Source organism: Herpailurus yagouaroundi, unplaced genomic scaffold, assembly GCF_014898765.1.
Source record: "Herpailurus yagouaroundi ecotype Mexico unplaced genomic scaffold, PumYag 308, whole genome shotgun sequence".
NCBI lineage: Eukaryota > Metazoa > Chordata > Mammalia > Carnivora > Felidae > Herpailurus > Herpailurus yagouaroundi.
Genome location: NW_024412525.1, coordinates 3325638 through 3350662, shown reverse-complemented (window position 1 = coordinate 3350662; position 25025 = coordinate 3325638). Strand labels below are relative to the sequence as shown.

Below are 25025 nucleotides of genomic sequence, written 5' to 3'. Positions count from 1 at the left end.
CTTTATTGAAACAAACTCACATATCATAAAACCCACAGTTTAAAAGTACAGGCATACCTCAGAGATATTGAGGGTTTGATTCCAGACCACTGTGGTAAAGGGAGTATCACAATGCAGCCAGTCAAACAAATTTTCTGGTTTCTCGGTGCATATAAAAGTTATGTTTACACTATGTTGTGGTCTATTAATTGTGCAACAGCATTATGTTCAAAAAACGATGTATATACCTTAATTAAAAAATACTTTACTGCTAAAAAAATGCTAACAATCATCTGAGCTTTTCAGTGAGTCATAATCTTTTTGCTGGTGGAGGGTCATGCCTTTATGTTAACGGCTGCTGACTGATCAGGGTGGCTGTGGCAATTTCTTACAATACGACAACAATGAAGGAAATGTGCTGCATGGGTTGACTCTTGCTTTCATGAACAATTTTTCTGTAGCATGCGATACTGTTTGATAGCATCTTACTCACAGTAGAACTGCTTTCAAAATTGGACTCAATCCTCTCAAACCCTGCCACTGCTTTATCAACTAAGCTTAGATAGTATCCTAAATCCTTTGTTGTCATTTCAATAATCTTCACGGCATCTTCACCAGGAGTAGATTCCATCTCAAGAAACAACTTTTTTCACTCACCCATAAGAAGCAACTCCTCATCTGTTCAAGTTTTATCATGAGATCACAGCCATTCATCCTGTCTTCAGGCTGCACAGCTAACTCTAGTTCTCTTGCTATTTCCACATCTGCAGTTATGCATCCCACTGAACTCTGAACTTTCAATTTGTGTGTGTGTGTATATGTATATATATGTATATATGTATACACACACACACACACACACACACACACACACATATATATATAGACAGTACCTGCAAAGTGCAATAAAATGAGGTCTGCCTGTATACAAGGCAGTGATTTTTAGCATATTCACAGACTTGTACAACCATCATCACCATCTCATTTCGGAACATTTTACCACCCCAGAAAGAAACTCCACGTTCATCAGCAGCCCCTCCCCATCCCTCCTTCTCTCTCACCCCTGGCAACCACTAATCTATTTTCTCTTTCTCTGGCTTTGCCTATTCTGGGTATTTTCATATAAATGGAATCATGTCTGGTTTCTTTCACCTAACATAAGGTTTTCTTAAGATTCACGCACATTGTAGCATTAACATGTATGAGTACTTCATTTCTTTCTATTGCCAAATAATATTCTACTGTATGAATATATAACATTTCGTTTACCTGTTTCTCTGTTAAGGGAAATTTGTATTCTTTTTTTCTCCAGTTATGTTAACTGCTTAATTTATCTGGTCTGCTCAAAGGTTCAGCTTGTGCCCACTACCACTATGCCTGCTAAGGAGAGCTGAGGCACAACCAGCCACACAATGCTAAACCTTGCTGCAGCTGGGAGCCCAGGACTCAACTCTACAGCAAGCCTGCAAGCTCCACACATGGAGTTTGGTATGCGTAGCAAGTTAACTCTACCCAGAGTTCAGAGATGACCCTAAATTTGGGATTTGGGCTACTGTGAATAATGCTGTTATAAACATCTATGTACAAGTTTTTGTGTGGACATATGTTTTCATTTTCCTTGAGTAGATACCTAAGAGTAGAATTGCTACATCGTATGGTATCTGTATATATAACATTTTGAGGAAGTGCCAAACTGTTCTCCTTTAGGGATCTTAAGATGTGGGTGGCCCCTTAAGCACAAATGGAATGATGAGTCTTGTGAAGGAAAGGAGATAAACCTGCTCTGAACCTGGAGATATAAAAGTGAGAGTGGGTAGGTGTAGCTATAACTTCATCTGATGCCACGTAGTGTAAGATTTAAGACAGGTGAAAACTTTTACTACAGTGGCTGGAATAAGGCTCTCATCTTACTGTTTTTTCATCATAGCTCCAACAGAAAGGAAGATAGACAAAATGACATAAAAAAGAAGGTCACACTCACTTGAGTAGACCTTCGAGTCTGCCGAGCTTGTCTGGAGCGTGCTTTCCGTAAAGATTCTGCTTCCTCATCCCGTACAGGAGTCAGATATGACCTGCAAAGAAAAAAAGTAATACCAGAAGTAAGATCTTTGCTACCTGTACTTGAGGAATGACAAGGGACTTCCACATACTGAAGTGATTTCTACACTCTAGGAATGAATTTGGGCAGAATCAAAATGATAGAAACGCTATCAGTGAAAATGGCATAATCCAACACATTACTTTTAAATGTATTACTTTTCATGCAGAATCATGTCATCTGTGAAATGAGAATTTCATTTCTTCTTTCCCTACCCTTACAATTTTTATTTCTTTTCTTGATTTAATGCTCTGGCCAGAACCTCCAGGACATGTTGAAAAGGAGTAATGATAGTAAGTTTCCATGCTTTGTTCCTGCCTTCAGAGAGAAAAAGCATTCAGCATTTTATTACTGTGATGTCTAAGATTTCTGTAGACACTGCTTCTCAATTAATTGAGAAGTTAATTATTTTTTAATCATTAGTGTGTGTCAAACTTATCACATGTGTTTCTCCCCCATATATTGAGATTACTATCATTTTCCTTCTTTTTTTGTTACTAAGGTGAATCACATTGAATAATTTTTGAATGATAAAATAACCTTGAATTCTTAGGATAAGCTCAACTTGGCCATGATGCATCATATTTTTTTTAAGAAATATTTAATTTATTTTATTATTTTTTTAAAGTAAGCTCTATGTCCAATTTGGGACTTGAACTCACAGCCTTGAGATCAAGAATCACATGTTCTATCGAATGAGTCAGCCAGGTACCCAGGTACCCCTATATAGATTGACTTTTATATAAAGTCAGTATTATTTAATTTAGGATTTCTCCATCCCTGTTTATTAGAGAAATTGGTCTATAATTTTCCCTTCTTATAACAACTGGGCAAGTCTGGAAATTAAGGTTATAAAAGTTAAGAAGTGTTTTCTCCTTGTCGATTTTCTATAAGAATTTATGTAAGATTAGGGTTGTTTCCTCCTGGAATAATTAGTAAAGTGCACAATGAAGACATCTGGATTTTAAGTGTTCTTTTAAAAATTTTTTTTTAACATTTATTTATTTTTGAGAGACAGAGCATGAGCGGGGGAGGGGAAGACAGAGAGGGAGACAAAATCCCAAGCAGGCTCCAGGCTCCAAGCTGTCAGCAGAGCCTGATGTGGGGCTCGCACTCACCAACCATGAGATCATGACCCTAGCTGAAGTCAGATGCTCAACCGACTGAGCCACCCAGGCGCCCCTTAAGTGTTCCTTATGGGAGGGTTTTAAATGAGGGGTTCAGGGGCGCCTGGGTGGCGCAGTCGGTTAAGCGTCCGACTTCAGCCAGGTCACGATCTCACGGTCTGTGAGTTCGAGCCCCGCGTCGGGCTCTGGGCTGATGGCTTGGAGCCTGGAGCCTGTTTCCGATTCTGTGTTTCCCTCTCTCTCTGCCCCTCCCCCGTTCATGCTCTGTCTCTCTCTGTCCCAAAAATAAATAAACGTTGAAAAAAAAATTTAAAAAAATAAAATAAAATAAATAAATGAGGGGTTCAATTTCTTTGATTGATTTAGTTAGGCCTAGTCAGATGTTCTGTTTTGGTAGTATTTGTTTTTCAAAGAACTTTATATTTTTACATTTAGTGGCACAAAATTGTTCATAAAATTCTTATAGTATATTTAAAACATTTTTTTTAATGTTTATTTTTGAAGCAGAGAGAGACAGAGAGTGAGTGGGGGAGGAGCATAAGACAGGGAGACAGAAACTGAAGCAGGCTCCAGGCTCTGAGCTGTCAGCCTGGACATGGGGCTCGAACCCACGAACCATGAGATCATGACCTGAGCTGAAGTTGGACACTTAACCAACTGAGCCACCCAGGTGCCTCAATTCTTATAGTATATTTTAATTGTCATTTTAGTATCTGTAGCAATGATTCTCAAATTCTTTGGTCTCAGGACCCTTTTACATTTTTAAAAATTACTGAGGACCCCCGAAGAACTTTTGTTTATGTGTATCTTTTAATATTTACCTTAGCAGAAATTTAAAAAATATGCACTTAGTATTTAAAAATAATCAGCCCTATTACAAAAAGTTACATCAATAACTTATCTTTTATGAAAAATAACTGTATTTTCTAAAACAAAAAAATTTAGCAAGAGTCTTTATTTCATTTTTATAAATTTTCTTTAGTGCTAGCTTAATAGGAGATAGCTGGATTTTCATACATGCTTCATTCAATATGTTGCAATATGGTGTTTCAGTTAAAATATATAAAGAATATACAGTCTTGGGGTGCTTGGGTGGCGCAGTCGGTTAAGCGTCCGACTTCAGCCAGGTCACGATCTCACAGTCCGTGAGTTCGAGCCCCGCGTCGGGCTCTGGGCTGATGGCTCAGAGCCTGGAGCCTGTTTCTGATTCTGTGTCTCCCTCTCTCTCTGCCCCTCCCTCGTTCATGCTCTGTCTCTCTCTGTCCCAAAAATAAATAAACGTTGAAAAAAAAATTAAAAAAAAAAAAAAAAGAATATACAGTCTTGCACAGGTTTGTAGTTGGAAAAGGAAGGAGTATTATAATAGCTGGTAATTATGGACATTTTTCCTTGATACTATACCAAAACTGAAGTGGTAGTTTCTTAAAGATTAGCAACAATGTGGAATCTGAAACCATGTTAATTTATTGGTCTATTGGTCTATCTTGCACTTTGAATGGACCTTCTTACCCATGCATGACTTCGAGTTATTGTACACTGGTCCTTTGGAAAACATTGGTGCAGATCTTCCAAATGGTGACACATTTCATTACAGAATAATAATTTTATAAGTCACATTCGGTAACATAGGGGGTAAGTTCCTTGATGTTGGCCTTGGCAATGATTTTTTTGGATTTGATACCAAAAGCAAAGGCAACAAAAGCAAAAATAAATAAGTAGGACTATATCAAACTAAAAACCTTCTGCACAGCAAAGCAAACCATCAACAAAATGAAACGGCAACTTACAGAATGGAAGAAACTATTGGCAAATCATATATCTGAAAAGGGATTACTATCCCAAATAAAGAACTCATACAAATCAAGAGGGGGAGAAAAATCTGATCTCACATGTGAAATATTAAAAAAAAAAAAACAACAACCTCATAGATATGGAGAACTGATTTGTAGTTAACAGAGGCAGGGAGTAGAAGGTGGGCAAAGTAGGTGAACATGCTCAAAAGGTACAAACTTTCGTTTATAAGATTAGTAAGTCCTGGGTATATACAGTATGGTGACTATAATTTACAATGCCATATTATGTATTTGAAAATTGTTAAGAGAGTAATTTTAAAAGTTCTTATCATGAGGAAAAAATTGTAATTATGTGTGATGATGGATGTTAACTACACTTAGTTGTAATCATTTTATATTTATTAAATTAGTAAGTTTTACACCTAAAACGAATACAATGTTATGTGTCAATTATATCTCAATAAAAATAATGGAAAAATAAAACATAAAAAATCATTCTTTAATATCACCTTTAATATTTTATTAAAAAAATTTTTTTAATTATTTTATTTTTTTAGAGGGGAGGGTAGAGGGGGAGAGAGAGAAAATCTTAAGCAGGCTCCATGCTCAGGAGGAGCCCAGCACAGGGCTCGATCCCATGACCCTGAGATTATGACCTGAGCCAAAATCAAGACCTGGAAGCTCAACCGACTGAGCCACCCAGGTGCCCCCACCTTTGAACTTAAGACAGTCTTTAAATATTGGGAAGCAGCAGTCAATAATACCACTCATAATGGGCAGACACAAGTTACCAAAATTCTAATTTCTGCTTGAAATTTAAAGTTTTATAGTTGGCAACAAATACTTTGTGACAGTCTCACTTTGTTCATTTTCTTTTTTTTTTTTTTTTTTAATTTTTTCTTTCAACGTTTATTTATTTTTGGGACAGAGAGAGACAGAGCATGAACGGGGGAGGGGCAGAGAGAGAGGGAGACACAGAATCGGAAACAGGCTCCAGGCTCTGAGCCATCAGCCCAGAGCCTGAAGCGGGGCTCGAACTCACGGACCGCGAGATTGTGACCTGGCTGAAGTCGGACGCTTAACTGACTGCACCACCCAGGCGCCCCACTTTGTTCATTTTCAAGAAAATGTCTGCTGAATACCCAAGTCTGGAAAACCATAGCCTTCCCAGTCATTCTTTCAAGTAAAAATGGTATTCCAGGATAAAAGTAGTCAGTTCTTTTTTCTTCCTCTGGACTCCAATTATAAATACGTTAGATCTTACTGGCCATGACCTATTCATTTATTTTGCTTTTTCTGTATTTCCCATCCTTTTCTCTCTCTGGGTTTCATTCTGGATATGTATTTCTTTTTTAAAGTTTTATTTATTTAAATTGTTTCTAGACACAATGTAGGGCTTGAACTCACAACCCTGAGAACAAGAGTAGCACACTCTTTCAACGGAGCCAGCCAAGTGCCCCCATTCTGGATATTTTCTACTGTCTATCTAACTAGTTCACTAATTACCTCTTCAGCTGGTCTACTATAAATTTACCAGTTGAGTTTCTAATTCCAATTATTAAATTTTCAGTTCTAGAATTTCTACTTGATTCTTTTTAAAACAGATTACAGTTCTTTCTTGAAATTTCCCATCTTTTTTCTTAACAATATTAACCATAGTTAGTTTAAAGTCCATGTCTGATAACATCAATATCTGGATCTTTTGTTTTCGTTTATTTTTCTTAGTCTTTTGGTAAATCAGTCTTTTGGTAAATTTGGTATGTCTGCTAATTTCTGAATTAATGCCAAATATTTTTTTTAAAATATTTGAATACATGTCTTTATAAGGAAAATTATAAGTGTGGGAAGTTGCCTTCTGGACCATTTTCACATTATCTGAGAGATGCAGTTTAAACAATAAAAAATATAGTATTTATCACATTTATTATTTTTATTTGAGAGACAGAGAAAGAGGAGCACATGAGTGGGGGAGAGGGTGAGGGAGGAGGAGAGAGGGGGGAGAGGGAGAGAGAAAGAGAGAGAGAGAGAGAGAGAGAGAGAGGGAGAGAGAGAGAAACTCAAGCAGGCTCCACTCTGGGCATGGAGGAGACTCAATCCCACAACCCGGGGATCATGACCTAAGCAGAAATCAAGAGTCAGACCCTCAACTGACTGAGCCACCCAGTATTTATCACATTTAACGCTGAACCCATCACTCCTCAGAAACTGAGAGTCCAGCAAGGTTGAGTATAACAGTCAAACACCTTTAATGAAAAATGTAGTGATAACTTGCAGCTCTGAAAGATGTCATCCTCCAGAGAGGATATTCTTTTCCTCTGGCAGTTAGGTTAAGGAAGTGATTCTCAAACTTTCATCTACATCAGAATTATTTAGGGGGTTTGTGAAATACAAATTGCTAGGTTCTACCCCTAAAAGTCCTGTTTCAGTAGGTCTGGAGTAGGGGCCGAGAATTTGCATTTCTAGTTAGATTTCCGTGATGCTTCTGACATCACACTTTGAGAACTACAGGGCCAAGACAAATGACCTTAATCTACTTTGAGATTGAGATGACTGGAAGATAGCCTTCAGTCTTTGCAAGGGCTGGTCTATTTCTGGTAAGCCTTTACTTCTAGAATGTAGCCCATCAGTGGTCCCAGATGAAGGTATGGGGCCCCTCTTCCTGAACTCTAGTTCCCTCAGCTCCATGAGACTACTGAAAATCCTGCCCAGTTTCTTAGCCTTATTGCTACGGCTTTACTACTCAGCAAATGGCTCAAGGGGAAAAGCACAGACAAATGCTGGATTCACCTCTTTTTGATTTCCTTCTTTCTAGGATCTTGATCCCTCAAGTCGTCAATTCCTTAATCCAATATCTTCAAAGATACTTGTTAATATTTGTCCAGTTTTTTTTGTTATTCTCAGTGAGAGGAGTTTGTATACTAGATAGGCCATGGCCTGAAGCAGAAGTCCCCAACCAAGCTACTCATTCATTCATTCATTCATTCATTTATTCATTCATTCATGTAGACTCCATGCCCAATGTGGGGCTTGAACTCAGCACTCTGAGATCAAGAGTCACATGTTCTACTGACTGAGCCAGCCAGGAGTCCCCAAGCTTCCCTCAACATAGATTAGTAAACAGGAATTCTGATACATTTGTCAATCCACTGTAAATTTGGTATATTTGAGTCCTTCCTTAATATGCTCCTCTCCTCTGGGTGAAATGAAAAAAATTAAGTCTCCAAATTTACAAAGCTGTGGACCAGACCCTGGAACTGATGACCACACTAAGGACTAACTCTCTATGAAATTCTGCCTCAGTTACCAACCAGCCTACTCACATGTCATTTCTACCTGCAAAATATATAGACCATCACTATTATACTTAATTTTTGACTGTTAAAAAATCTTCAGCTGGTCTACTATAAACTCACCAGTTGAATTTCTAATTCCAATTATTAAATTTTCAGTTCTAGAATTTCTACTTGATTCTTTTTAAAATAGATTACAGTTCTTTGTTGAAATTTCCCATCTTCTATTTTCTTAACGATATTAACCATAGTTAGTTTAAAGTCCACTATCTACTATCTATGCATAGTAGATAGGAGCCACAGTGAAAGAAAAAAGCTTCAAACTGGCTTATCCCACTGCCTGCTCTAGGGTTTAATAGAATGAGAGAAACAGTGTTAGTAAAAGCAGGTCTGGTAGGTAAGATCAATAACATTTTACCTGAGTTGAAGTCTTGAATATTTGAAGTCATATATGTTTTTCATGGAAACATTAGAAAACAGACAAAAATGTAAAAACAAAAATAAATGAGAATTCCACCATATGAAAATAACCCATTTTCATTCTATAACATATATGTCTAGATTGTTATCTATGTATATATCTATGTATTTAGGTTTTGTTAGTGAGTATCACATATACTATTTCGTTACCTGTGTCAATATAAAATGTTTATGATTTAAGTTGAAAAAAAAATATAAAGACAAAACCCAGAAAACTCCAGTACTTGAATCTATAAATATTCTTGAGGAAGGAAGAAACATTTTCATTCATTTTTCTTTACCTAGATGTGTATTCCAAGGTTCACAAAGTGATGCACCTGACCACAGCTGCCTTGAGGACGCACTAGGGTTTTGGTAGAGCCCAAGTCCTTGTACTTTCTAACGTCTAGACCATGTGGTGAGCAAACTCTGGTCATGAGCCAAATCTGGCCTGCCATATTTTTGTAAAGTTTTACCTAACTGCGGCAACAGAGTTTAATATTTGCAAAGAACACAAAATAGCCTGCAAAGCCTAAAATATTCACTATCTGGCCTTTACAGAAAAAATTTGGCAACTCCTACACTAGGCCAGACCCACACTCAACACACCTTGCTCTCTCTGAGAAGCAAGCATTTGAGCCATCCATGAAATCTGAGTGCTATACGATTGCTATGAATCCTTATTGCTATGAAAAGAAGATAGGTCTGTGTTCACAATATAGTATAATAGAAAGTATAACAGAATCCACGGCTTTAACATATACCTCTGGCCCTCTTACATCTAGATAAAACTAGGCTAATGTCCCCAGTTCAGTGGCATAGAAAGGAATTCCAATGCCAAAATCCTTTGATTACTATATCTGTCTACTATGTTTCCTTGAGGGCAGGAAGCATTTTTCTTTGTATTCACTATGACTTTGAGGTTGTATAATCAAATTCAAATTTGATTTGAATTCAAATAATTACAGAAATTAGCATGACTACCCAAAAATAATTTGTCCTCTGCATCTAAAATCCATAGGGTCCCTTGTATACCACAGATGGACTAATTTTGCTCCAAGAAGCTGTGTAAACAAGATGCCTAGCAAATCACCAGTGAACATGAAGAAAGTCACAATAAATAGAAGACCTAAAATATCTTCTGACAAGGACAGTGTAGTGATAAAGTACCCTGACATGGGACTCAAACTGCTTACTAGATAATCTTGGATAAACTATTTAAGTACTCTAAACCCAAGTTTCTTATACAACAAGGATATTAATAGCTGTAACAGATATTAGCAGGTATAGACAGGGTTGTTGGGAAGATTAAATAAAAAGCATATGAAGTACTTAGAACACTCGCTGGCACAGAGTAGGTACTTAGTACAGCTTAGCCGCTGCTGCTACCTGAGCACCACCACTCCTCCCATTACATTATTCTCCATACTTCATTAAAAGCTCAGCAGTGGTATTTTGGAAAAGAAAGGCTGGGTGTACTGTAATATCGATCCCATCTAATCTAATAAAGGAGTTCCCCTTAATTATTTTTACCAGAAATGGATAATTCATTTGGAAGAGGTCTTAATTCCCTTGAAAATATTCTCCATGAAGGTTCAAAGAGCTATCTAAGTAAAATAAAACTACTTTAAGTAGAAGAATGAAAGAGAAATTGCCAGGATCTCCAAGGCAAGAAAAGCTGGTTTCCCTAGAATGATGAAATAAAATTTTTGTCTGGAATTACCAACAGGAAATTGATTTTTGAAATAGCTTTAAGGAGTCCTATATCTAAAATCTGCACTGAACAGAGAGGGTGCTTAAAAGGTTAGCTTCAAACAGGGAAGGACCACGTTGAGTATGTGTCTTTTATAGCACTTGTGAGGCCGTGGTCATTAATTACAGAATAATTAATGGTCTTTTAAGACAGCTTTTAATTCCTTGGACTACATCCTATGTATAAGGATACATAGATAAAGGTATTCCAGAAAGGTCAAAAAGAACTGCTTCAACATCCATCTGGGAGTACACATAGCTAGCTAGCTATAGGAGAAGGCGACAATTTAGAGGAATAACAGAATCATAAACCTGTGGCTAGAGGCTTTATGACGTCAAGAAGTCATCTGATTTAGGGGAGCCTGGGTGGCTCAATCAATTAAGCATCTGACTTCAGCTCCAGTCATTATGTCACAGTTTGTGGGTTTGAGCCCCACATTGGTCTCCTCACTGACAGTGTGGAGCCTGCTTGGGATTCTCATTCCCTCTCACTCTGCCCCTCCCCTACTCACGCTTTCTCTCTCTCAAAAATAAATAAACAAACTTAAAAAAAGTCACCTGATTTAATTCTACAACTTCACCTAGAGATGTCAGATTCCTGTTTTGTCAGATGAGTTGATCAAAGCCTAAGGAAACATTAACATACTTACCTAAGGTCACAATGCTATTCAGCTGCAGACCTAAAGGGGCTATAACCATGGTCTCCTGCTTCCAGTACAACGTTTCTTATCTTACAGCCCTGCAATTCCACCCAGACCATGCTATCCTAATTATGAGGATTTATGGATAAGACATTTCTTTTTCCAAATCTAGCAATATGAGGAATTAGTGAATAAAGATGTCTGCCTTGCATTAGACTTCTCCTACCTTCCCCTGGTATCTCCCAACAGTATACCATAATCAACACTCTATCTTGGCAAAGAATGGTTTTTATATTTTCAGAGGTTGCTACCAACATGTGTCATAAAAAAACTGTAAGTGACAGGTGATATGAGGGACTAAATTCTCCTTCAGAGGATGTAGTTGACTCTACACTTACCAGGGCCCTATCAGGTAGGTTTTAGTTCAAGTTCTCCTTGCTATTTCTAATTGGGTATGGGATGCTAACACTGAGTAGAACACTGAGTTCTAGTTTTAGTTCTGCCATTACCTACTTGTTTGGCGTTAAGAGAATCATTTAATTTCTGGTACCTTAGCTTCTTCACTTACAAAATGAAGGGTAAGTCTATAGTTTTAAGTCCCATGTAGCTTTAAATCACAGTGAATCCATATTTATGCTGCTTCTGGACAAATAGCCTCTAAGTCTTCTCACTAAAATGCTCATTCATCGGTTCTGGTCAGATAATAAATTTCCTGTATCCTATAGGTCATTTTCTTTGGTATAGTCCAACAGAACTTTGTATGATAATGGAAAAGTTGTGTAATTTTTAATTAAATTAAATCTAAATAGCTACACTTGGCTACCGGCTACCATATTGGACAGCACAGCCTCAGAAGTCTTGAGAATCCAATTAAGGGATGTTATCACCAAACTCTCTCCTTAAACTTGAAAACTCGATTCAGCTCATACAACATAAGCCTAACAGAATGCAGTTTGTCAGCCAGTTAAGTTTAAAACCAATTGATTTTATTTTCTTCTCAAAGATTAAGTTCCCATTTTCTTCTGTGCTTCTCAGAGGCATTATTACATTAATTTTGCATTTTTATATGTGGCACTTTTAAGTTGTATAACGTAGTGCTTAAAGATACCATATCTTTAAGATATTTATAGATACGGCAAATAGGATCAAGCTCACAGATACAGCACACTTCAGAGATACTTTTTTCCTTACGGCAGCATTTATACTCTGCTAACCCCATATGCCTTACCCCGAACCACCCTGCTTTCCCTCTGCCCCCTTTACAAAGAGAGCGCCGAGAAAACAGACTGTTACCTCCTCGCGCAGGCCTGCATAGCAGAATGAAGGTCAAAAGATGTGTGGAGACGAATAGCAAGAAAGGTAAGTGGCTGCTGGGCAGGACTGCAGTCTCAGCACCCGGTCTCCCTTGGAAACTAGAAAAGGCTTGCACTTCCACTGCTATCCAGCAAGCCAGAGGCAAAGCTTGCAATTTGCTAAGAACCTGCTACTAAGAAGGAGGAGGAAAGGAAGGGGAGGAGAAAAGGCAGGGAAAGCAAAATCTTGGGGCTCGGTAGAGCCAATGCTGTTAATAGTGCCCAAAATATCATCCCATTAGATGCATATTTTATACACTGTACCAAACCAATCAATACTACTTCTCATTTCATAGAGAGGGGAGGGGGAACTTTCTCCTTCATGTGAAAGAAGATAGAGAGATGCAGCTTTCTCATTCTGGATATGATTTCATCTGCCCTTGGGCTATCCTAGTTGCTGCATCTACCCAAGTGGGCTGTAAATACTGCCTCACTAGAGGCTCAGGCCCAGCCAACTGGCAAATGTCAACAGTGGTAAAGAGAGAGACAAAAACAACACATGACAGACAAATGCAGGGACAAATTTCAGATCTGGCATAGATGGCTTAAAGCTACATAGAGGGAGAGTGTAAGTATTGCTCGATCGGAGAAGCTAATAACTACAGATCCGAAAGACTTCTAGATATGATTTGTGTCACATATCAGGATATGATCTGATGTCATAGCTTAGGGAAAACTGTATTCAGAAAGTGCTCCTGTGACATATTCTCTTCTCTAGTTCAACACTGAGATCAGAGCTAAAGTTTAAGCAAGGAATCAAAGCTACAACTCCGCTAATCAGAATAATTATTTAAAAAGGAGAGAGGATTTCCCTTGGCTAAATGAAGCATTTCCTGAATCCTTTAGAGCAGTAGTTCTCAACAGAGAATAATTCCACCCCCACCCCCCCCCAGGGGACAATGACAAAGAATGATCTGGCTCAAAATGTCAATAGTGTCAAGGTTGCAAACTTTTTCTGTAAAGGGCCAGATAGCATATCTTCCAGGCTTTACAACGCTACTCAACAACTCCACTGTAGGGCCAAAGCAGTCATGGGCGACATATAAACGAAACGAATGGGCAAGCCTGTGCTACAAAGGCAGAATTGAGCAGTTGCAGCAGAAACCATATGGCCCACAAAGCCCCACATATTTACTGTCTGACCCTTGACAGAAAAAGTCTGATCCCTGCTCTAAACTCTTAAGTTATATAGCACCAAACTACAGCTCAGAGGACACCTTTTGCTTTACAAACAATGTGAGTCTGGTGTTTCTGTGACCTAGCTTTGAAAAGTACTATATCACCTTGAATTCTTGTACTTCTGAACATTTGTTCCATTAAAAACACTCCAGCATCAAGTGCCAAAGCCAGTTTCACAAATGACAATGTTTTATGCATGTAGGTCACTTGACAGTTAGTTCATTGGTCAGACAGGTGTTAGGGAGGCCAAGAATGGCAGATTCAGGTGCCACAAGCGCAAGTGCTGCTTTATTTCATACCCACAGGCTGTACCGACAGGGCTTGGCCAACTGTCTCGAATATTTATTACTAACTACAAAATAGACCAGGTCAACTTCAGCACCACCACTCAATTTTTTTTTTTAAGAAAAAAATTCAAGAAAGTCAACACACAAAATATTCATGGCAAGAATCCAAATATAGAAAAATAGGGGAAACAATTGAGTAGATTATGGAATATCCATAAGACACTTCCAGACACTGGAAGACAAACTAAAAATTACCACAGATACATAACTTGCAAAATATTAGTATCTTGAATATGTAAAGAACTTATACCAATTTAAAAAAAGACCAAAAACCCAAGAAAAAATAATTAACAAAGCATATAATCAGGGAATTTGCAAAACAGGAAATCCCCAAAGTCTATAAACATAAGAGAAAATGTTCAGTTTCACTTAACGATCATGAAATGCAAATTAAAACAAGGAGAAACCACTTCATCTTCCTTAGATTGCCAAAAGCAAAAACCACTGACATTATCAAGTATAACATTAGTTGTAAAGAAGTAAAAACTCTCATACACTGCTGGCGAGTGTAAACAGGAGAGCAACCTGGCATCTCAAGTAAAGACGTACTCACTCTTTACATCCAGAAATTCCATTTGAAAATAAACACCCTTGAGAGACTGTTACACATTTAGATAAGGAAACATGAACAAGAACGTACACAGCAGTATAATTAATTAGTATTAGAGAAAGAGAGAAAGAAAGAAAGAAAGAAAGAAAGAAAGAAAGAAAGAAAGAAAGGAGAAAGATGACCTAAATGTCCAAGAGCAGACAAAAAATAAAACCAAATTGTGGTATATTTACACAATGGACTAAAGTGAGCATTCAAAATGAACAAAAAAATGCTATGTAAAAACAGCAGGTTTCAGAATGATATGTACACAACAATACAATTCATATAAGGAACAAAAACATGTAAAAGTAGTAATGTGCGTATACATAAAAAGAATACTAACTAATAAAACTTTGCAAATGGTTTTACCAAATTCAGTATAGTGACCACTTCTAGGGAGGGAGTCCAGGGGATGATACCGGGGAGACATACACAGGGGCCTCAGCTATATTTTTAATATTTTATTTAAAAAAACACTGAAGCTGGGGTGCCTGGGTGGCTCAGTTGGTTGGGCAGCCAACTTTGGCTCAGCTCATGATCTCATGGTTCTGGGTTCGAGCCCCTTGTCGGGCTCTGTGCTGACAGCTCAGAGCCTGGAGCCTGCTTCCGATTCTGTGTCTCCCTCTCTCTCTGCCCCTCCCCCACTTACACACTGTCTCTCTCTCCCACTTTCTCTCTCTCTCTCTCAAAAATAAACAAATGTTAAAAAAATTTTTTTAAAACACTGAAGCTAATATAGCCAGGGCTTGACTGGGCCAGAAAACTGATATGTTGGGTATTTGTAATATTTAATAATAATATTTTAATAAGAAAAAATACAGCATAATCTCAAAATCAATGCAACATATAAGGATGTTAGCAGAGATATTACTGAATGGTAAGATTATAGATAACTTCTATTTTCTACTTAAAATATTCATATTGTAGAAGATTTTATAAACTTTAAAAACGTTCACAACTGATCATTAATATTCCAAGGACTGTTTCAAGCAGTAAGATGTATTTACTTATATTCCACACTTGGAAAAAAACCTTTTATTGTCATAGTCAACAGTGACATAGCACAGGTACTTTCTATGATATACTAAAGTAACATAAATATTTCTGAAAAAAATGCCCTTGGGTCAACCTTAGAACAGAGAAGGAATGAGAGTTTAGGTTCAAGAAGGAGGCCTGTGTTAGTAGCAGGTGGGCTCTAAATACTAAGGTCAGTGGACTCACGCACTCCTCTCACCGACTCCAGAAACTGGCCTCCAGCTGCTGTAATCATGAGTATGGCCTACCTTAGGAAAAAGGGGGCACCTGGGAAATAGAAAGAACACCCAGACCTGTGGGTTTTTAACCCTTATTGAACAGTAACATACTCATACCAATGAGGTTTAAACTGTCATCTTTTCCCAAGGGGGGAGGGGGGGGGAGGGGGAAGGGTGGGGAATAATTACATATAACAAAATTTTGCCATCAGGTTCAGAGATTTCTGGACTTTTCTGAAGCTCGGGTTAAAAAGAGAAGGGTCTAGAATGGAAGAACTCCTTAAAGGACCCAAATCAGATTTATTTTCAGGAAGGCCTATAAAACAGATCAATTATCTTCCCTATCCAATCACCCCACTTTTCAGATGACTCAGATTCCTGTAATTAAGACTCAGTAGCACTTTTCATTTTTTTTATTTTTTTATTAGGTTCCATTGTCTTTTTTTTGTTTCTTTCTTCCTTTCTTTCTTTTTTAAAAAAAAATTTTTTTTTTCAACGTTTATTTATTTTTTTTGGGACAGAGAGAGACAGAGCATGAACGGGGAGGGGCAGAGAGAGAGGGAGCCACAGAATCGGAAACAGGCTCCAGGCTCTGAGCCATCAGCCCAGAGCCTGACGCGGGGCTCGAACTCACGGACAGCGAGATCGTGACCCAGCTGAAGTCGGACGCTTAACCGACTGCGCCACCCAGGCGCCCCTCTTTCTTTTTAATATATGAAATTTATTGTCAAATTGGTTTCCACACAACACCCAGTGTTCATCCCAAAAGATGCCCTCTTCAATGCCCATCACCTACCCTCCCCTCCTTCCCACCCCCCATCAACCCTCAGTTTGTTCTCAGTTTTTAAGAGTCTCTTATGCTTTGGCTCTCTTCCACTCTAACCTCTTTTTTTTTTTCCTTCCCCTCCCCCATGGTTCTCAGGATCCACATAAGAGTGAACACATATGGTATCTGTCTTTCTCTGTATGGCTTATTTCACTTAGCACCACACTCTCCAGTTCCATCCACGTTGCTACAAAGGGCCATATTTCATTCTTTCTCATGGCCACGTAGTACTCCATTGTGTATATAAACCACAATTTCTTTATCCATTCATCAGTTGATGGACATTTAGGCTTTTCCCACAATTTGGCTATTGTTGAGAGTGCTGCTATAAACATTGGGGTACAAGTGCCCCTATGCATCAGTACTCCTGTATCCCTTGGGTAAATTCCTAGCAGTGACAGTAGCACTTTTTAAAAGTCAGGTTTCCTGAGGTATAATTTACACACAGTAAAATTTGCCCTAAAAAGTATACAGGTCTATGAGTTATGAGTTTTCACAAGTGCATATTAACCATCACCACAATCAAGATATAGAACAGTTCCATCACCCCCTAAAATTTTCATGCCTCTTTGTAGTCAGGCTCACCCAAGTCCCAGCCTAAGGAGAATTTTTTCATAATTACACAAAAGCTTTAAAACTTGCTATTGAAGGAATGCACTGACTTTTTCATTCACACTAAAAAGTAGTATGTAGGGGCACCTAAGAGGCTCAGTCAGTTAAGCATCTGTCTGACTCTGGATTTTGGCTCGGGTCATGATCTCACAGACTGTGGGATCGAGCCCTACACTGGGCTCTGTGTCGACAGCACCTAGCCTGCTTGGGATTCTCACTCTCCCTCTCTCTCTGCCCCTCCCCCACTCACACAGTTGCTCGAAGTAAATAAGTAAACTTTAAAAAAAAGTGATATATAAACCAACTAACTGCCCTAGCCCACTAAATTAGGTGTTAGCCTAACAAAAATGAGCCTAAGATCTAGTGAAAATAAAATTCCTTATATTCTATCTACCACTGGCCACTCTTTAAGTTTCACGAAAGAGGGGGCTATTTTTTATTTGTCATTACATCATTAACATTTAGCACTGTACCTAGACAAAGTAGGTGCTCTGACATGATTACTGAACTGAATTAAGGTTATGAAGGAAATTCACAGTCTGAGTTGGTCCCAATTACTTATTCATTTATTTACCATTTTAAAAGCTTGGTCAGCAGTGTGTTGGTCCATTCATTCATTTTCTTCCTTCCATTTAATCAACAATTTTCCCATCCTACACTGTTTTTTTGTTTGTTTGTTTTTACCTACTCCAGATACTGTATTTCAAAAGAAAGAAGTGCTGATTTCCAGCAGGATCTTGTGATATATAAAGTAGTGATAATTAAGATTTAAGATAAGAAATGCCATGCCATAAAGAGATCATATTTTGGATAGGAAACCCAGTATTATCTGCGGGGTGAGAAGTAAAAATAAAGGAGGTGATCTGAAACGAATCTGAAGAGACCGGGAAGAGGCTTCCTAAAAAAGCCTCTTTTTTAGGTGGGGGACAACATTGCTTATGGCACCATTCTCGGATTCCCAGCAGGAGAGTGCATTGCAGAGGATGGACTGGGAGGAGGGGCCGGGGGGAAGAAGGCCAAGGCCAAGGGTCCAGCCGGGAGGGCTGGAGTTAACAGAGAGAAGTGTGGATGGAGAGGAGAGGGTAGGTTTGAAGGATTCTTGAGAATGACACACAGGACTTGGTGAGAAGTAAGAGTCTAGGCTTCTAGTTTCATTTCTAAGTTTCTCAACTGGGTGACACTTATGCAGAATCACTGACAAACATTTTTTATGATACATGAAAACAGACCTCTCTCTAGCCTTTTTAGGTCAGAGGGAAGGGAATGGTTTGGTTTGTTTATACTCTCTTTCTATAGAGGACTCAAGAACTCTTCAAGAAATGTGCATCTGTAACAATACTTTACTTTGATGAGGAAATATGGGGGAAAGGAAAACAGTGGCCAGAAAGGGCTATCATTAGGTGTCAGGCACTATTCTAAGCAAGCGCTTTCCATACAGTGTCATGAAGCTCAGCAGAGAGGCCTGGGCTAGAAATACAGACAAGAATGATAGCTGAGGCGACTGGAGTGGACAAGACCAGCTAGAGAGTCCTGAGAAAGGAAAAGAAGGAAGCCTGAGGAATAATACGTAAAGTGTTTGCCGAAGCTAACAGGCTAAAAAGGACACAAACAAAGAGGAGAAAGGACAGAAGTGAGCCAAGAAAGAATGGCATGTCAGGAGTCAAGGTAAAAATAAAGATTTAAGAAGGCAGAGCCAACATCGTAACGTGCTGCTGGGAGTTCAAGGCAAAAAATGAAGTGAATAAGGAATCTGATCATTAGGAACGCCACAGGGCCCTTTGCTAGAGCAATTTCACTGGACAGGCGAGTGGGGCAGGATTTCTATTTTAACAGACTGAGGAGTGAATAAGAGGCTAGGAAGTGAAACGAGAGGGCTTTTCAAGAGTAAAAGGCAGGGTGAGACATGGTAACCCCAGAGGGCGGTACAGTGCCAAAGGTAAGTCTATTAAGATGGGAGAGACAAGCACCTATCAAGGACAAACAAAATCTTTGTGCAGGAGTACTTTTGTCACAGATATAGCTCAGCTTGCAGCTCTCCTTCCCATTACTTATGAATTTTGTGTGCCAAATAGTTTTTCTTTTAAACACGGTAAGCTTCATTATAAAGGAATGTGTTTCTTCACTGGCTTCCTTGAGCTATTGCTATATTTTATTTACATGTCAGCGAGCAGTGAGCCACTTTCGGCACAAGTGCACCAGACTTGTGAATCACATTCAATTTCCCTATTTCAGGTTAGAAGACTAATATTTATTCAGAGGAAACAAATTAAAGAGCTGGGTCAGTATACTACCCAGGATTAACTAAGAGGCTCTGAGGAAGAGGGAAAAAAAGTGGTTTAAAGACGAACCAGAAACAAGGAATCATTCAGGTAATTGCTGTCATCCAATTCCAACTTTTAAATGTTTCTTAAAATAGAAATAAACCTGCCCATGGCTCTGGAATTCTCCCAAAACTTCTTATATCCCGCATCCTCATAAAACACTGACTAAGCCAGGGGACCTACAAGACAACTTCTCATTTGTTTCCCCCAAACCCTTATTTCCTATTTCGATTTCAGAGAGGACAGAAAGTTTTCAATTTGCTTTATTTTCAGAAGTGGTATCTCCCAAGGCAAATACTCTTTTCCTAGAAGTTTTTTTCTTCCCTTCAAAAAATACCAAGAGATTGTAACCACTGTGTTCAATTAATGCTAGCTTATGGTATGGAACAGCCCAACTAAGACCGAGCCCTGGCATACCAGGGCTCAGTTGTGTACAGAAAGCATGGGCTTTGAAGTCCAAGAGACCTGGTTTTGAATCCTGGTTTTTTTATTTACTAGCTCTGTGACTGTGGGCAGGTTCCATAATCCATCTTAGCCTTAATTTTCTTGTATCTTTTAAGAAAATAATATTATTTATCTCACAAAACGATGACCATTAAGTGCATCTAGGAGGGTACTGACATATAACATAACAAGCTTTCAAAAGTATGAATCCTCTTACCCCCTTTAAACCTTTCATATTCAACCAACTCAAATTCTATCTAAACTGGCTTCATGAAGTCCTTTCTAACCTCTCCATCCTACATCATTCACCTTCTCTGAACTCCTAATACACCTGAACAATTTTGCACTCAAGGATATATTATTCCTTAATGTACACCCGTGGTTTACCATGTGTATATTTGACGTCCTTGATCTTCAAGGCACAACCTAGGACATATCTCTTTCTTATTATACCCATGGCTGTCAGCATAATACTGAGCACATAAATGGTCAGACAGTCTCTGAATCCTGTGATTTTAGGATCCAATATTACCTGCGAATCTCCTAACTCCATTGATCAACCAATTAAGAAACTGAAACTAAAGAAGTTAAATGGCTTGCTTGAGAAGGCAGAAATCGAGTGCTCAGCTGGAGAGTAACTCAGTCTCTTGCCTTGCAGCCCAGCAGCCTGCTGCTCTCTTGTGAAGAAGCATCACAGCAAAGTCCACAAAGGGCCTCCATATACTAGAAAAAGTCTGCACTCTCTATATTAAAACATTTAACATGGAATGGGGTAAAAATGCTTACCTGCAACCTTTCCTAACACAAAAGAGTCTTTGGGAGCGGGACACAAAGTAGACCGACTGACGTTCTGCTGCTGCCATCTTCTGGACGCGGAAGATTACTACCTGGGGGCTCCTTTTCACTGAGAAACCATTTCATTCAATAAATATTTACCCGACACCTACTATGTATTAGGCTCTGTCGTATGAACGACAACAACAACAATAAAAAGCACCCTCAAGAAGCTCACGATGTAGTCATGAAGAGAGACAATTTAATGAATCAGTTAAACCAGTTCTAAGAAAAGTGCTACTGAAGAACACTGAGGAGAGAATACTGATCAGGCTGGAGCTGGGGAAGCACGGTAGCCAGTGGTGGGGTTTAACCTGCAGATGTTCTTAAAGGATGAATAGAATTTTGTTCATCAGGGAAGATGACAGAAGGCCATTCCAGAAAGTCGAGCACAGACAAAGAGAGGCATAAAAGCAGAACATGTTCACGAAATTGAGTTTTCTACCTGAGTACATAAAATGATGCATATACAAAAATCCAAGAAGAGTAGAGAGAGGGTGATAAGAAAAGTAGAACAGTATAGCTCTTGGTAGGCTGAGTTCAAAGAGTCTAATGAATAATCTCTCTACAGGGTTGAAAGGACTACCCATCAGATTAGATACCTTCTATACTGCCTGGCTCAGCACGGTTTTGAATTCTGTCTAGAAACTGGTCCTTTGAGCATAAAAGATCAATTAGGAAACGTCTCATCTTATACGTATGGGAAAACATTTACTTCCATGAAGATTCAATGTGACTGTACAGTTTGTGGTATGCAAACAGCTTTCACTCAGACCTCAAGACCTCAATGAGCTAGTCTCTGTGTTTTGTAATTTCCTGTTCAAAGGCCAGCTCCAGGAGCAGTCTTACCCTTCATTTACCTAAACCAGCTTCTCCCTATAATTGCCCTACATATCCAACACCTTGTTTCTTTGTTTTATTTACTTAATATATATTACATATATTTAAAAATTTAAAAGATATAAAGAATACAACCACCGTCTGTGTACTTTCATCCAACTTTAGAATACATTACCGGGACGCCCGGGTGGCTCAATTGGTTAAGCATCTGACTTCGGCTCAGTTCATAATCTCATGGTTTGAGGATTCGTGCTGTCAGCACAGAGCCCACTTTGGATCCTCTGTCTCCCCCTCTCTCTCTCTGCCCCTCCCCTTCTCATGTTCTCTCTCTCTCCCTCTCTCAAAAACAAATAATAAACATCAAACAAAACAAAACAAAACAAAAAAAAACCACTACATTACCAGTATCGGTTTCCTCTTAAAAAGAGAAGCATGTTTCTACTTTTTGAAATTCTTAATCGTCCTCTGCTACCCTAACCTCCTGGGTGGGATCCTTAAGTCAGTGTATGTGTTTAAATACTTTAGGAATATCGGGGCACCTGGGTGGCTCAGTCAGTTAAGCATCTGACTCGATTTCGTTGCAGGTCATGATCTTGTGGTCCATGAATTTGAGGCCTGCGTTGAGCTCTGTGCTGACAGCTCAGAACCTAGAGCCTGCTTCAGATTCTGTGTCTCCCTCTCTCTCTCTCTGCCCCTCCCCTGCTCACACTCTCTCTCTCTCAAAAATAAAACATTAAAAAAATAATAGTAAATAAAAATCTTTAAAATTAATAATAAATTATTTATGAATATGAAGAAACAACAAAGAAGTTCTAAACCAGTTATTCTGAACACCATACATCTTATTCTTACACATTCACCCTCTCCCGCTGCTCTCCCGACCACACCACCACCAAAACAATGTATGCAATCAAGTCAGCTTCCCAGAGGACCATCAGGAAGAGGACTGACAGCAGAAACACACATCTAGGATATCAAAGCCATCAAGCAAAGACATTTTACCTCCTGCTTCTGCTATTCCATGACCAGTACCTCCCGATGTCTCAACTCAGCACACCGAGAGTTAGCTTCCAAACACAGAAGATGTTAGTAAACTATGTGGCAGAGGCTTGTTTCCATTTCTCAGAACACAAAGATCAACTTCCTGTGCCTCGGATTTCCATAAAACCAGGAACAGAAAAGAACTCCACTGCCAGATCAAATCATTCTAGGGGAGAGCAGGTCAAGCTACCTCAGACACACCTTGCAGCACACCTGTGCGGCAGCTTCCCAGAAGCTGGGAATTTTCAACAAGCAGGTGGCCACCCCTCTGGTTGTCCTTCCCTAGTAACCTAGTAAACACCAGAGCTCATTTTATGAGATTGTTACAAGTGGCTGTCTTTTTCTAACGTGGGAAAATCAACTGGTAGGAGAGAGAGGGGGAGGGGGTTTGAGAGAGAGCACAAAAGTTCGGTCCCTCCCACATGTCACCAATACTCACAGCTCTGAAAAAAGAACCACTTTATCAGAAGGAGATTAACTGTAAAAACATAGCTGATAAGGGCTTTGAGTAGCAGGTGTTAGGTGACTGCTCACTTTACGCTGAAGTGGTTGGGGAATTAGGACAGAACCACCTCTGCTGCATCAGGGAACGGATTCTGGTCCCTTCTTTGGAATGCGCGTGTCCCAAAAGGGGAGGGGGAACATTTAAAACCTCCACTCCTGAGCTGTTAAGTGGTGTGCCGAGGAATTATGTGACAAATGCCACTGTCTCTGGAAGATGAAGTGAGTTTGTGTCTCAGTAGCTGTGTTTAGCAACAGAAATACAGGAAAAAGATAACAGACTTGGAAATTCAAGGCCCTTAAGTCTTAATGTAGTATCTCTCAGCAGGCCTCATCCAGGTCCTTTCCCAGAACAGTTCAGTGGAGCTAAATGATCTTAGTGTTATTTTTAAACAGCTTTATTGAGGTAAGATTCACATACCGGGTTAAGCATATCATTCAGTGGTTTTCAGTATATCCACAGTTATGTAATTATCACCATAATCAATTTAAAAATATTTCCATCACCCCAAAAGAAACCACATATGCATGAGCAGTCACTTTCCACTTCGTGTTTTTAAATATAAATCAACAGCATCATTCTCACTGGCTGAATAGTACCACACTGCATCTCATCTAAAATATCGTCAATCGCAAGACGCACTGCCACTTCACCACAAAAGAAACAAAAAGCAGTGCCAATCACACATGCTTTTTATCACCTTTTCATCACTTGATTTAACAGTTATTGAAAGCAATCTTTTTTTCCATTTTTTAAAATATAATTTATTGTCAGATTGGCTTCCGTGCACACCCAGTGCTCATCCCAACAAGTGGTCTCCTCGATGCCCATCACCCACTTTCCCCTCTCCCCCACCCCCCATCAACCCTTAGTTTGTTCTCTGTATTTAAGAGTCTCTTGTGGTTTGCCTCCCTCCCTCTCTGTTTGTAACTTTTTTTTTTTTACCCTTCCCTTCCCCCATGGTCTACTGTTAAGTTTCTCAAGATCCACATATGAGTGAAAACACATGGTATCTGTCTTTCTCTGACTGACTTATTCCACTTAGCATAACACCCTCCAGTTCCATCCATGTTGCTGCAAACGGCATGATCACTTGCAAGCTAATAGAATAACTAATTTCATTCTTTCTCATTGCCAAGTTGTATTCCATCGTATATATAAACCACTTCTTCTTTATCCATTCATCAGTTTATGGACATTTAGGCTCTTTCCATGATTTGCATATTGTTGAAAGCGCTGCTATAAACATTGGGATACATGTTGAAAACAATCTTTTAGACTTATTTAGACATATTTTGTACCAGCAATGCACATAACTCCATGGAAGTAACAGAACACCTATGACTAAATTCACACACGTGCAGGAATGGTGATTAGCAGTAAGACATGATGATTTCAGAGATACTGAAATGTGAAAAATGTTCACCCTAGAATCAACAGTATCAAATATTACACAGTATGGAGCGTCCTTGGTTACAAAACAACAGAAACCGACCTCACTAACTTAGGAAAGGAATCACACAAGCACAATCCATATAAGCTAACAGAATAACTAATCATCTAAGCAACCCCCAAACCCCTAGAATGGCAATATAGTAGAAAATATATCTACTGCTATATACATTTCATTTTCTTCCTGTTCCATAGGAAGAGAGAGATCGGTTTCAATAAAGAAAAACTTAGTAAATTCAGAATTTTTTCAGTCTTTTAGATATAGAAGGAAAATGCTTATTTTAGAACCAA

At 38.9% G+C, this 25025-nt stretch overlaps 1 protein-coding gene across 10 annotated transcripts in view; it reads right to left on the bottom strand.

Moving 5' to 3' along the window:
- The window catches only part of PPP1R12B (protein phosphatase 1 regulatory subunit 12B), a 215597-nt gene that overhangs the window by 91057 nt on the left and 99515 nt on the right, over positions 1–25025 (bottom strand). For 7 of the 10 annotated variants that reach the window (XM_040462281.1, XM_040462276.1, XM_040462275.1 and 4 more), the window contains one exon: positions 1961–2051. In XM_040462281.1, coding sequence (XP_040318215.1) covers positions 1961–2051 — 91 coding nt within the window. Of the gene's footprint in view, positions 1–1960; positions 2052–12432; positions 12457–22741; positions 22769–22981; positions 23004–25025 lie in introns of those variants that run through there. The other 3 variants (XM_040462287.1, XM_040462286.1, XM_040462283.1) reach the window with 3 other exon arrangements.